Source organism: Capricornis sumatraensis, chromosome 19, assembly GCF_032405125.1.
Source record: "Capricornis sumatraensis isolate serow.1 chromosome 19, serow.2, whole genome shotgun sequence".
Lineage (NCBI taxonomy): Eukaryota > Metazoa > Chordata > Mammalia > Artiodactyla > Bovidae > Capricornis > Capricornis sumatraensis.
In genome coordinates, this window is record NC_091087.1 from 63,397,203 (window position 1) to 63,412,739 (window position 15,537).

At 39.2% G+C, this 15,537-nt stretch overlaps 1 protein-coding gene across 1 annotated transcript in view; it reads right to left on the reverse strand.

Moving 5' to 3' along the window:
* The window catches only part of CATSPERB (cation channel sperm associated auxiliary subunit beta), a 136,181-nt gene that overhangs the window by 56,426 nt on the left and 64,218 nt on the right, over positions 1-15,537 (reverse strand). Inside the window, exons 10-14 of the mRNA XM_068990985.1 lie at positions 12,978-13,044; positions 12,674-12,720; positions 10,358-10,510; positions 6,166-6,318; positions 3,821-3,965 (exon numbers count right to left, since the gene is read on the reverse strand). Of these exons, the coding sequence (XP_068847086.1) occupies positions 3,821-3,965; positions 6,166-6,318; positions 10,358-10,510; positions 12,674-12,720; positions 12,978-13,044 (565 nt within the window). The remainder of the gene's footprint in view (positions 1-3,820; positions 3,966-6,165; positions 6,319-10,357; positions 10,511-12,673; positions 12,721-12,977; positions 13,045-15,537) is intronic.

Consider the following 15,537-nt stretch of genomic DNA (forward strand, 5'->3'; position numbering starts at 1 on the left):
GACTGGAAAAGGTCAGTTTTCATTCCAATCCCAAAGAAAGGCAATGCCAAAGAATGTTCAAACTACCGTACAGTTGCTCTCCTTTCACATGCTAGTAAGGTTATGGTCAAATCCTTCAAGCTAGGCTTCAACAGTATGTGAACTGAGAACTCCCAGATGTATAGCTGGATTTAGAAAAGGCAGAGGAACCAGAGATCAAACTGCCAACATTTATAGAAAAAGCAAGAGAGTTCCAGAAAAACATCGATTTCAGCTTTATTGACTCCACTAAAGACTTTGACTGTATGGATCACAAAAAACTGGAAAATTCTGAAAAAGATGGGAATGCCAGATACATTATCTGTCTCCTGAGAGATCTGTATGTCTGTCAAGAAGCAATTGCTAGAACCGGACATGGAACAACTGACTGGTTCAAAAAATTGGGAAAGGAGTACAACAAAGCTATATATTGTTACCCTGCTTATTTAACGTATATGCAGAGTACATCATGAGAAACGCTAGGCTGGATGAAGCACAAGCTGGAATCAAGATTCTGGGAAAAATATTAATAACTTCAGTTATGCAGATGATACCACCCTTATGGCAGAAAGTGAAAAGAAACTTTAGTTCCTTTAGCCTCTTGATGAAAGTGAAAGACGAGTGTGGAAGAGCTGGCTTAAAACTCAACACTCAGAAAACAAAGATCATAGTATTCAATCCCATCACTTTATGGCAAATAGATGGGGAAACAATGGAAACAGTAACAGACTTTATTTTTGGGGTGCTCCAAAATCACTGCATATGGTACTGCAGCCATGAAATTAAAAGACGCTTGCTCCTTGGAAGAAAAGCTATGACCAACTTAGACAGCATATTAAAAAGCAGAGACATTGCTTTGCCGATAAAGGTCCGTCTAGTCAAAGCTATGGTTTTTCCAGCAGTCATGTACAGATGTGAGTGTTGGACCATAAAGAAAGTTGAGTGCCAAAGAACTGATGCTTTTGAACTGTGGTGTTGGAGAAGACTCTTGAGAGTCCCTTGGACAGCAAGGAAATTAAACCACTCAATCCTAAAGGAAATCAGTCCTGAATATTCATTGGAAGGACTGATGCTAAAGCTGAAACTCCCACACTCTGGCCACCTGATGCCAAGAACCAACTCATTGGAAAAGACGCTGAGGCTGGGAAAGATTGAAGGCAGGAGGAGAAGGTGACAACAGAGGATGAGATGGTTGGATGGCATCACTGACTCAGTGGACATGAGTTTCAGCAAGGTCCAGGAGTTGGTGATGGACTGGGAAGCCTAGTGTGCTACAGTCCATGTGGTCACAAATAGTTGACCTGACTAGTGACTGATCAACAATAACAACAACTTCTTCACACCCAGAAGGATGATTGCTATCAAAAGACCAGAAAATAACAAGTGTTGGCAATGTTATGGAGAAACTGGAAGCATTTTACAATGGAAATCAGAAGGTAAAATAGTACAGTGCTGTGTAAAATAGTATTGCAGATCCTCAAAAAATTAAAAGTAAAATTATCATATGATTCAGAAATGCCACTTCTGAGTATATACCTGAAAGAATTAAAAAGCAGGTCTTAAAGATGCTTTATTGACTATGCCAAAGCCTTTGACTGTGTGGATCACAATAAACTGTGGAAAATTCTGAAAGAGATGGGAATACCAGACCACCTGACCTGCCTCTTGAGAAATCTGTATACAGGTCAGGAAGCAGCAGTTAGAACTGGACATGGAACAACAGACTGGTTCCAAATAGGAAAAGGAGTACATCAAGGCTGTATATTGTCACCCTGCTTATTTAACTTCTATGCAGAGTACATCATGAGAAACACTGGGCTGGAAGAAACACAAGCCGGAATCAAGATTGCTGGGAGAAATATCAATAAGCTCAGAAATGCAGATGACACCATGCTTATGGCAGAAAGTGAAGAGAAACTAAAAAGCCTCTTGATGAAAGTGAAAGTGGAGAATGAAAAAGTTGGCCTAAAGCTCAACATTCAGAAAATGAAGATCATGGCATCCGGTCCCATCACTTCATGGGAAATAGATGGGGAAACAGTGGAAACAGTGTCAGACTTTATTTTTTTGGGCTCCAAAATCTCTGCAGATGGTGACTGCAGCCATGAAATTAAAAGACACTCCTTGGAAGAAAAGTTATGACCAATCTAGATAGTATATTCAAAACCAGAGGCATTACTTTGCCGACTAAGGTCCGTCTAGTCAAGGCTATGGTTTTTCCTGTGGTCATGTATGGATATGAGAGTTGGACTGTGAAGAAAGCTGAGCACCAAAGAATTGATGCTTTTGAACTGTGGTGTTGGAGAAGACTCTTGAGAGTCCCTTGGACTGCAAGGAGATCCAACCAGTCCATTCTGAAGGAGATCAGCCCTGGGATTTCCTTGGAAGGAATGATGCTAAAGCTGAAACTCCAGTACTTTGGCCACTTCATGTGAAGAGTTGACTCATTGGAAAAGACTTTGATGCTGGGAGGGATTGGGGGCAGGAGGAGAAGGGGACAACAGAGGATGAGATGGCTGGATGGCATCACTGACTCAATGGACGTGAGTCTGAGTGAACTCCGGGAGTTGGTGATGGACAGGGAGGCCTGGCGTGCTGCAATTCATGGGGTCCAAAGAGTCAGACACGTGAGTGACTGAACTGAACTGAACTGAACTGAACTAAAAGATGTATCTGTATACCTGTGTTTCTAGCAACACTATTCACAATAGATAAACATGGAAGCAACCCAAGTGTCCACTGATAGATGAATGGACAAACTAAATGTCATCTATATGGTACAATTATTATTCAGTCTTAATCATGAAGAAAACCCTCATACAAGCTATTATATGTATGAACCTTAAGGCCATTATGCTAAGTGAAATAATCTAGTCACAAAAGGACAAATACTGTATGATTCTACTTATATGAGGCACCAGAGAAATCAAAATCATAGAAACAGAAAATAGGATGGTAGTTGTGAGAAGCCGTGGGGAAGAGGGGTGTGGGGATTTATTTTTAAAAGGTATAGAGTTTTAAGATGAAGAAAGTTAAGGAGATGGATGTTGGTGATGGTTGCAGAATATTTGCATGTATTTAATACCACTGATGGAGAAGGCAATGGCACCCCACTCCAGTACTCTTGCCTGGAAAATCCCATGGACAGAGGAGCCTGCAGTCCATGGGGTCGCGAAGTCGGACACGACTGAGCGACTTCACTTTGACTTTTCACTTTCATGCATTGGAGAAGGAAATGGCAACCCACTCCAGTGTTCTTGCCTGGAGAATCCCAGGGACTGGGGAACCTGGTAGGCTGCCGTTTAAGGGGTCACACAGAGTCGGACACGACTGAAGTGACTTAGCAGCAGCAGCAGCAGCAATACCACTGAGGGCTTCTCAGGTGGTGCTGGTGGTAAAGAACCCACCTGCCAATGCAAGAGATGAAAGAGATGCAGGTTCGATCCCTGGGTTGGGAAGATCCCCTAAAAGAGGGCATCACAACCCACTCCAGTATTCTTGCCTGGAGAATCCCATGGACAGAGGAGCCTGGCGGGGTAAGTCCATAGGGTTGCACAGAATTGGACACAAGTGAAGTGACTGAGCACGTATCCAATACCACTGAACTATATACTTAGAATGGTTAAGATGTTAAATTTTGTTATGTTTATTTTTATTACTGTAAAACATTTAAAAAATCCATCTAAAACCCCTAATATGTCTGAGACCTAGGATCAGTTCATTAATATGGCAGATTTAAAAATACATCTTCTAACCCTTGGCTCACAGGTAGTGCTTATACCAGTAAAAGTGCATTCCTCACCTGCCTTTGTCAAGTAAACCTTTCCACTTTGGGAAACAAGAGTAATATCTGAAGTATAAAAACTATGGTAAGTATTCTTTATGATATCATCATGAAAGTCAGCTATTAAATCAAAGGTGTTGCCGCCATCAATTGAAAGCCATACCTAAGGGAATAGAAAGACAATATCTCACTAAAGAGATGCCATGTAACAGTCAGCAATTACCTAATCTTCCTACATAAGAAAGTCATGCAGCATAACTATACTCCCACATCCATCATGCATTCATCCCCCCTCACACACACACGTGAGTGTAAAGACTCCTGACGTACTTGATCAACCCTCTATTCCCTTCCTAGAGTTTGTGCAATGGTGTATGTGGCAATCTTCAGTTTTATAAAAGATGCATAAAAGAACAAAGTTATTTCATCATCTCTCAACTGGGTCCTCCTTGTTCATAAAAGGATGAAGTGGTGCATGAATTGCTATATGGAGGAGAGTGCTTACCCATATTAAAATGGGTTAAGTGCTTATCCATATTAAAATGACTTTTGTGATGAATTCCTCTGTTCTAACAAGTTTTTTTGTTTGTTTGTTTTTTGTAGTATCTTCGGAGTTTTCTACATATAAGATCATATCACCTATGAACACAGATAATTTTGCTTCTTCCTTTTATATGCAGATTCTATAAAATTTCTTTTTCTTGTCTAATAACTCTGGTCAGAACTTCCAGTACTATATTGAACAGAAGTAGTGAGAGTGTGCTTCCTTGCCTTATTCCTTACCTCAGAGGAAAAGCTGTCTTTCACTGTTGAGTATAATGTTCATTGTGTGTTTCTTGTATATGGTTTTTATCATGTTTAGGTAGTTTTCTTCTATTTCTAGTCTACTACATGTTTTTATCATGAAAGTATGTTGAATTTTATCAAATGCTTTTTTGTATCAACCGAGATGATGTTGTGATTATTTTCCCCCTTCATTCTGTTAATGTGGTATATTACATTGTTCAATTTTCATATGTTGAACCATCTCTGTGTTACAGAAACAAATCCCACTTGGTCATAGTATGTATAATCTTTTTAATTGCATTGCTGAATTCAGTTTCGTAGTATTTTGTTGAGAATTTTTGTATCAGTATTGTCTAGGGATTTGATTTATAGTTTTCTTGTAGTATTCTTATCTGACTTTGATATCAGGTTAATGGTGGTCTTAAAGAATGACCTTGGAAATCTTCATTCCTCTTCATTTTTTTCTTCCCTTTGGCAAGAGTTTGAAGAGGTTTAGTGTTAATTCTTCTTTAAACATTTGGACCAATTCACCAATGAAGCCATATGCCCTTGGACTTCTCTTTATTAGGAGGTTTGATTACTGATTTGATTTCCTAACTAGTTATTGGTCTGCTCAGATTTATTTCTTCATGATTTAAGAATTAGTAGGTTGTGTGTTTCTGGGAATTTACCCATTTGTTCTAGGTTATCCAGGTTGTTAGCACACAACTATTCATAATATTCTCATATCCTCCTTGTTTCTGTGGCATCAGTTGTAACATCCCCTCTTTTAATTTTTAGATGAATCTTCATTTTCTTAGTTTATCTAGTTAAGTTTTGTCAACAAACCAGGTCTTAATTTAACTGCTTTTTTCTATTCCCTATTACATTTATCTTTCCTCTATCTTTTATTATATCCTTCCATTTGTTAGCTTTCAGTTTGTGGCTCTCCTTTTTTCAGTTCCTTAAGGTGTAAAATTAGGTTGCCCATCCTCCTAGGCAACTATTTAAGTTTGTTGTCTCTTTCCTCAAATCCCCTCCCCTCTACATTTCTCCTCCATCATCACTCATAAATAATTTTGATTTTTTTTGTGAGAAAATAGAAGATACATTCACACATCCTCCATTACCTTAGCTCCCCACCTAACTGCTTTTGAACCCCAAAACCCTTCCTCCCTCCACTTACTATTGTCTGCTAAGATCAATCTCTTCACTAGTTCATATAGATTATCTCCTCTCACCTCTTCAGAAATGTCTCTCCAGTAGTTTGTTCTCTTTTCTGCATCATTAATTTTTCCCTCTCTACCAAGTAATTCCCAGAAGCACACATCATAATTCTTTTTATCTTAAAAAAACCTCTTCTTTTGACCTTTCCTTTTTCAAATACTGTCACATTTCCCTGTTCTACTTTTCAGCAAAACTTGGCAAAAGGTTTGTTTGTATTCACTGTCACTAATTCCTTTCTTCTCATTCTCTCTTCATTAGGCTTTCCACCTCTCTGACCATCAGAGCAACTCCACTATTAATGTATAACCATTCAGCGGAGTAAGTGAAGAATTTACATCTATACTAGAGTGTAAAGTTTAATCTATACATACCTGATTACCGTAAGCATACAGAAAATGGCTTCGTGGGTGGAATATCATTCCAACAGGAGAAGAGAATGATGAAGGAAAAGAGAAAGGTGGAAATTTTTGTATTAAGTCTGGTTTGCTGTGTTTTAGGATCCTCACAGAGACAATGGCATTTTTCTAGAAATAGATAAAGAAGGAGCAAATGGTAAGATTTCTTTCCACCAACAGTACTACGTCTATGTTACAATTTTAAGAGTTTCTTGTTACTTGGATTTTGATTAAGATAGGGATACAACCTTTAACAGCATAGAATTGAAAGGATTAGCAGCTATTGGTATCTCTTTACTCTGCCTCCCCCTACTGTATAGGTTCATCTTGTAGATACTGAACGTGAAGTAAAGAGGATTAAATAATTTGTCCAAGGTTCTATAATAAATGTCAAGGGGGGACTTATTGTAGAATCATTACTGAACTTGACAGGCTCCAATGCCCATTCACCAGAACTATAATGTCAAGTTACTTTTTAAAATGTAAACACCTAGGCCACACTACAGTTCTGTCAGATCATGATTCTGATGGGGATCAGAATATGTACCCCAAGGCATGACACTTTGGTATAAAGTTTATTTTATGCTGATATTTTAGATTCAAAAGATGCAAAAAATTTCTTCCCTCATCTGACTAAAAGCAGCAATATCTGGGATATAAGGCTGCCATTAATTCCTCTTCAGAGCATATCTACTCCCAGAAGGCAGCATGCAAACAAAACCTACCCCAGATCCCTTCTTCAGGTGAGCTTTAAGGCCCACAAGGACAGAAAAATCACTCAAACTTATTCAAACAAATATTATCATGGACTTTCTTAACTCCTGTTTGTCCTCCTGTAAACCCATTATCTTTTCACTTGTTTTCTTTTAAGTATCCTTCTCACTCAATTTCTTAAACTGTTAAGATGGTATGTAGCCTCCAAAATTTAACTACCTTTTGAGTTATTCATCATTGACTCATACCCACATGTGTGTGTGCATTCAGTTCATAGTCAGTTGTGTCCAACTCTTTGCAACCCCATGGACTGCAGCATGCCAAGCTTCCCTGTCCATCACCAAATCCTGGAGCTTGCTCAAACTCATGTCCATCAAGTTGGTGATGCCATCCAACCATTTCATCCTCTATTGTCCCTTTCTCCTCTTGTCTCCAATCTTTCTCAGCATCAGGGTTTTTTCCAAGGAGTCAGTTCTTTGCATCAGGTGGCCAAAGTATTAGAGTTTCAGCTTCAGCATCAGTCCTTCCAGTCTTGATTTCCTTTAGGATTAACTGGTTGGATCTCCTTGCAGTCCAAGGGACTCTCAAGAGTCTTCTCCAACACCACAGTTCAAAAACATTGATTCTTCGGCACTCAGATTTCTTTATAGTCCAACTCTCACATCCAATACACGATTACTGGGAAAACCATAGCTTTGATTAGATGAACCTCTGTCAGCAAAGAAATGTCTCTGCTTTTTAATATGCTAAGTTGGTCATAGCTTTTCTTCCAAGGAGCAAGTGTCTTTTAATTTCATGGCTGCAGTCACCATCTGCAGTGATTTTGGAGCCCCCCAAAATAAAGTCTGTCACTATTTCCATTGTTTCCCCATCTATTTGCCATAAAGTGATGGGACTGGATGCCACGATCTTCATTTTTTGAAAGTTGAGTTTTTTAATATAAATTTATTGAATTGGAGGTTAATTATTTTATAACATTGTAGTGGTTTTGCCATACATTGACATGAATCCGCCATGGGTGTACATGTGTTCCCTATCCTGAACCCCCCTCCCACCTCCCTCCCCATCTCATCCCTCTGGGTCATCCCAGTGCACCAGCCCTGAGCACCCTGTCTCAAACCTGCATCAAACCTGGACTGGCGATTCGTTTCACATATGATAATATACATGTTTCAATGCCATTCTCCCAAATCATCCCACCCTTGCCTTCTCCCACAGAGTCCAAAAGACAATTCTTTACATCTGTGTCTCTTTTGCTGTCTCACATATAGAATTATCATTACCATCTTTCTGAATTCCATATATATGTGTTAGTATACTGTACTGCCTCATTTTCTTTCTGGCTTACTTCACTCTAAATAGCCTCCAGTTTCATCCACCTCATTAGAACTGAAAGCTGAGTTTTAAGCCAACTTTTTCACTGTCCTCTTTCACTTTCATCAAGAGACTCTTTAGTTCTTCTTTGTTTTCTGCCATAAGGGTGGTGCCATCTCCGTATCTGAGGTTATTGATATTTCTCCCAGCAATCCTGATCCCAACTTGTGCTTCAGCCAGCCCAGCATTTCACATGATGTACTCTGCATATAAGTTAAATAAGCAGAGTGACAAGATACAGCCTTGACGTACTCTTTCCCAATTTGGAACCAGTCTGTTTTTCCATGTCCAGTTCCAATGTTGCTTCTTGACCTGCATACAGATTTCTCAGGAGGCAGGTAAGGTGATCTGGTAGACCCACCTGTTGAAGAATTTTCTACAGATGGTTGTGATCCACACAGTCAAAGGCTTTGGCGTAGTCAATAAAGTAGAAGTAGATGTTTTTCTGGAACTCTCTTGCTTTTTTGATGACCCAACGGATGTTGCTGATTTGATCTCTGGTTCCTCTGCCTTTTCTAAATCCACCTTGAACATCTGGAATTTCACAGTTCACATACTGTTGAAGCCTGGCTTGGAGAATTTTGAGGATTATTTTGCTAGTGTGAGAGATGAGTGCAACTGTGTGGTAGTTTGAGCATTCTTTGGCATTGCCTTTCTTTGGGATTGGAATAAAAACCGACCTTTTCCAGCCCTGTGGCCACTGCTGAGTTTTCCAAATTTGCTGGCATATTGGGTGCAGCACTTTCACAGCATCATCTTTTAGGATTTGAAATAGCTCAACAGGAACTCCATCACCTCCACTAGCTTTGTTCATAGAGATGCTTCCTAAGGCCCACTTGACCTTGCATTCCAGGATGGCTGCCTCTAGGTGAGTGGTCACACCATCGTGGTTATCTGAGTCAGAAGATTTTTTTTGTATAGTTCTTCAGCATTGGACTTTAATTCCATCACCAGTTTCATGTACAACTGGGCATTGTTTTCACTTTGGCTTTGTCTCTTCATTCTACCTGGAGTTATTTCTCTACTCTTTTCCAGTAGCATATTGGGCACCTACTGACCTGGGAAGTTCATCTTTCAGTGTCATACCCTTTTGCCTTTTCATACTGTTCATGGGGTTCTCAAGGAAAGAATGCTGAAGTGGTTTGTCATTCCCTTCTCCAGTGGACCACATTTTGTCAGAACTGTCCACCATGACTCATCCGTCTTGGATGGCCCTACACGGCATGGCTCATAGTTTCACTGAGTTAGACAAGGTTGTGGTCCATGTGATCAGTTTGATTAATTTTCTGTGATTGTGTGTGCATTGTATGCATAAATAATTATTTTCTTTTCTCTTGTTAATCTGTCTTTTATCAGTTTAATTTGCAGGGCCCTTATTAGAGGGTAGAGGAAAAATTTTTATCCCCTAAAATCATGCAGGTAGGGCTTGTTCCACTTTTTGTTCATTTAAACTAACCATTTTATGGAAACTTAAATATATACAGAGCAAATACAGCTTATACTATCCTGAAGAATAAGCAAAGCAAAATAATTATACAAACAGCATTGAATTTTGTGTCTTCATCAAACTGAATGATAATCAGAGACGAGACATCTATAAGGTATCAAGTGAAAGTGAAAGTCACTCTGTTGTGTCCAACACTTTGCGACCCCATGGACGTCCATGGAATTCTCTAGGCCAGAATACTAGAGTAGGTAACCTTTCCCTTCTCCAGGGGATTTTTCCAACCCAAGGGTTGAACCCAGGTCTCCTGCATTCCAGGTGGATTCTTTACCAGCTGAGCCACAAGGGAAGTCTAAGAATATTGGAGTAGGTAGCCTATCCCTTCTCCAGCGGATCTTCCCAACCCAGGAATCAAACCAGGGTCTCCCGCATTGCAGGTGGATTCTTTACCAACCTAGCTATGAGGGATGCCCATAAGGTATCAAACTATATTAATTATCATAAATAATTTCACTGCAGCCAATTTTTAATCAACTTATACTGCCAAAGAAAACAAGAACTTGGAATAAGCTTTGGTCAGGTACATTTACGTTATTGTGGTGTCAAGAGCAATCCCCTCTGGGCTTTAAGGCCTACCTGGTTATGGAAGAGGTAGACGGCAGAACTTTGCTCTTGGTCAACAAGAAATGTTATCACAGTTGAAGGAATAGTTTTGGTTCCTTTTGAAACAGGGGGTAAGCAAGGCAACCATTCAAGAAATGGTTCTTTACTGTAAAAACAAGAGTTTGCCTACAAAAAGAGAAAGGAAAAGTTAATGCCATTGTTGAACTCTTAAAGTCCTCATTATTTTTGTGTGCGGTGTTAGAAAGTGATCTAGTTTCATTCTTTTACAAGTGGTTGACCAGTTTTCCCAGCACCACTTGTTAAAGAGATTGTCTTTACTCCATTGTATATTCTTGCCTCCTTTGTCAAAGATAAGGTGTCCATATGTGTGTGGATTTATCTCTGGGCTTTCTACTTTGTTCCATTGATCTATATTTCTGTCTTTGCCAACCACTTGTAAAAGAATGAAACTAGATCACTTTCTAACACCACACACAAAAATAAACTCAAAATGGATTAAAGATCTAAATGTAAGACCAGAAACTATAAAACTCCTAGAGGAGAACATAGGCAAAACACTCTCCGACATAAATCACAGCAGGATCCTCTATGATCCACCTCCCAGAATTCTGGAAATAAAAGCAAAAATGAACACATGGGATCTAATTAAAATTAAAAGCTTCTGCACAACAAAGGAAAATATAAGCAAGGTGAAAAGACAGCCTTCTGAATGGGAGAAAATAATAGCAAATGAAGCAACGGACAAACAACTAATCTCAAAAATATAAAAGCAACTTATGCAGCTCAATTCCAGAAAAATAAACGACCCAATCAAAAAATGGGCCAAAGAACTAAATAGACATTTCTCCAAAGAAGACATACAGATGGCTAACAAACACATGAAAAGATGCTCAACATCACTCATTATTAGAGAAATGCAAATCAAAACCATAATGAGGTACCACTTCACACCAGTCAGAATGGCTGTGATCCAAAAATCTGCAAGCAATAAATGCTGGAGAGGGTGTGGAGAAAAGGGAACCCTCCTACACTGTTGGTGGGAATGCAAACTAGTACAGTCACTATGGAGAACAGTGTGGAGATTCCTTAAAAAATTGCAAATAGAACTGCCTTATGACCCAGCAATCCCACCGCTGGGCATACACACCGAGGAAATCAGAATTGAAAGAGACACGTGTACCCCAATGTTCATCGCAGCACTGTTTATAATAGCCAGGACATGGAAGCAACCTAGATGTCCATCAGCAGATGAATGGATAAGAAAGCTGTAGTACATATACACAATGGAGTATTACTCAGCCATGAAAAAGAATACATTTGAATCAGTTCTGATGAGATGGATGAAACTGGAGCCGATTATACAGAGTGAAGTAAGCCAGAAAGAAAAACACCAATACAGTATACTAACACATATATATGGAATTTAGAAAGATGGCAATGATGACCCTGTATGCAAGACAGCAAAAAAGACACAGATGTGTATAATGGACTTTTGGACTCAGAGGGAGAGGGAGAGGGTGGGATGATTTGGGAGAATGGCATGGAAACATGTATACTATCATGTAAGAATCGAATCACTAGTCTATGTCTGACGCAGGATACAGCATGCTTGGGGCTGGTGCACGGGGATGACCCAGAGAGATGTTATGGGGAGGGAGGTGGGAGGGGGGTTCATGTTTGGGAACGCATGTACACCCATGGTGGATTCAAGTCAATGTATGGCAAAACCAATACAGTATTGTAAAGTAAAATAAAGTAAAAAAAAAAAAAAAGCCCTCATTAGCTCCTATAGGCAAATAAACCAATGAACCATTGTGTTGTTATCTTCTTGGGGATGCGAGTCCAGAAAACATGGCCAAACATCCCTTTCTGGCATAAATTGTTAGATAATTGCTGCTGCTGCTAAGTTGCTTCAGTCGTGTCTGACCCTGTGCAACCCCATAGACGGCAGCGCACCAGGCTCCTCTGTCCCTGGGATTCTCCAGCCAAGAATACTGGAGTGGGTTGCCATTTCCTTCTCCAATGCAGAAAAGTGAAAAGTGAAAGTGAAGTCTCAGTCGTGTGTGACTCTTAGTGACCCCATGGACTGTAGCCTACCAGGCTCCTCCGTCCATGGGATTCTCCAGGCAAGAATACTGGAGTGGGGTGGGTTGCCATTTTCTTCTCCAGTTAGATAACTACCATTAAACCCAAGTAGAGCCACCACTGGGAGCAAAGAGTGATTGTTAAGCTTTTCAGTCTGTAGAATTGCCATTCTTTACATTAATAACAACCTATGAAATGATGCACAGCAAAATTTCTTACTTTTTAAAATATTGAATATCATACCTCACTTAGGGTCCTGTTTCTGTCAAAGGTGATAGTAACATAATCAACTATAAAATATAAAGGTACAGAAATTATAAGTAGCATCTATATTTTTAAATGTATCATTAAGTATACTCAAATACAATTTTCTTGCATTTATAACAGGGCATGCCTATTTTGCCTTATATTTAAATTAATTTTTCCCCCAGTTTTAGGCTCTTAACTTATACAAAACAAATCTATCTTTATGTTTAATTCTATTCTTATTGCATTTTATCTAATTTATATGTGCTATCTACGTTGAGAAAAGTTTATTAAAATTTACCTTCAAAGTGTTCTCTGTTAGCAAAACACCTTTCATTATACCACAGTTTTCCTTTGATGTAGTCAACCTACATAAATAAACAAAAGTATCATTTAGGCAATACATAGACTTAAGATGTAAGATAGAAAAACATCAGAAAATTTAAAAGTTAGATAGTTCAGGAATGTGAGGCAAATAAAAAGAGAAAAACTGTATGCCAACAAATAAAAGGTCATAGAGGGCAGTAAACAAGAATATGCTTTTTGAACAGCACACGAAATAGGAATAAAAAATTTTGCTTGATTAGCATATGTTAATGAAGATGCTGTTGCTGCTGCTGTTAAGTTGCTTCAGTCGTGTCCGACTCTGTGCGACCCCATAGATGGCAGCCCACCAGGCTCCACCGTCCCTGGGATTCTCCAGGCAAGAACACTGGAGTGGGTTGCCATTTCCTTCTCCAATGAATGAGAGTGAAAAGTGAAAGTGAAGTCGCTCAGTCATGTCCGATTCTTCTCGATACCATGGTCTGCAGCCTACCAGGCCCCTCCATCCATGGGATTTTCCAGGCAAGAGTACTGGAGTGGGGTGCCATTGCCTTCTCTCTATGAATTGTCTATCTGAGGCTCCCAGGAGCTGTTGATCTTTCATTACAGTTAAAACAGGCCATATGCTTATCTTTTATTCTCCTTCAGCTGCAGATAGATTTAAGGAGTCTTCCCAGAAGCCTGACAGCCACACAAAGCAATAAGAAAAAAATACAGGTTTTGAAAAACTGGTCATAAGAAAGAAACTTCCAAGAAGGTAAGATTATACATGTTGGATATGAGTTATATGCAAGAATTTGAGATGGTTCTGTTATAGGTATCTATAAAAATATGTTGCCTGCCTGCAATAAACAAAGGATTTGCAGCCATCAAGCCGCTACAACCACTATAACCATGACTGTGAGCCCCGAGGGAACTCAGGATGGAGACAGATGGGCTGTCTGCCTGCTGCCTTGCCCTCAGTCACTGCAGCCAGCCCCCAAAGATGCACCCTGAGGAGATTCAGGATGAGAAAGCACAGGGTACTGGTCCCAAAGAGCTGAGGTGCACATCAGAGGAATGATTTCAGGGAGCCCAGACTCTTGCATAGAAAAGCACTAAATTCCTTGAGATATATGGTTTTCTTTAAAGAAAACTTTTGATGTTCCAACTACCTGGTCTTTGCTACAAAAACTCCTTATATATCCTGGTTCCCCTTTCCCTCTTGGGAGCAGTCTCTCAGAGCTATCTGAGAGGCTGTGTCTTGGGCTTATGTCCTCAGTTTTGTCCACAGAATAAAATATAACTCTTAACTTTTAGATTATGTAATTTTTTCAGTTAACATAGGAAGACTCTGACTCTTAAATTATTGTTGAGACAAAAGGAAAACTTTCTTACATTTTTAAAGATCAATAATAAAATCTGCATAATCTCTACAATAAAAGCCTTTAAAATAGAATAGACTGTGGTGATGGTTGCACAACTGTGAATATACTAAAGGCCACTGAATTGTACACTAAAGTGGGTAAATATTATGCTATGTGAATTATATCTTAATAAAACTTCTAAACAAACAAAGAAGCCTTTTAAAATGGACTAGACAATAATTTATTTGAATTTCAATCTAAGGCATTATATCAAATGAGCCTGTTCGCATATAAATCTTTAGTGTTTAGAATATTGTGATTATCATGACTATATATGGGCAATTAATAAAGAATCTCTACTGGGTCCTGAGATTCCTTTTTTTTTTCCCCTAACCTGGAATAAAACTGATAATACTTCAGTGAATATCCCTGGGGATAATTTAATCTGAACAGGCTAACTTTATTCCAAGGATGAGCTCATGCCTCAGGCCTGATTTAGAGGCACAAAGACGGGTCAGGAATGAACACACGATCCAAGTCAGGGTAATGAGTCGGCCCTGAGACTTGGAAGTACCAGAAAAGAGATACTTTATTCCTGTGGGGATTGCTAAATTGCTTGCACGTAAACTTGGTGGCCATTCTTACTGACAATTGAAACAAATCCACTGAGAGTGAAGTTAATGTAGAGGAAAGTAGACTCAAATGCTGAGAAGACAGAGTTTGATGGACACTTGTTAGGCACAAAATCCAGTCATGTCTGAAAGCCAGATTCTTCATTCCTTGAATTCCCTGCTCACATGAGCCAACAACTGCATCTCCTTTGCTAAAATCAGATTTAGTTGGTTTCTGTCATTTGCTTTCAAAAGGTTCTGACTATCTGTTTGGAGAGAAAATATAGTTTCTTGTTTGTTTGTTTAAGTTTCTACTTTGATTCATGAACCAGGCCAAATTTTTATATAATGTTATTTAATCACTTCAACTGTAAGAGGTAGATAGTGTTATGAACATTTTAAAATGAAGAAATTGAGGCCAGAGAGGTATATGACTGTTCAAAGTTCCATGGTGCATGGTTACTAACTTCCTACAAGACTGGATTCTTGTCTGTCTTCATTTATTCACTCATGGATTCTGCACATATTTATTTGAGATGACCTATGTGCAAGGCAAGGTGGTAACTTATTAGCATATACC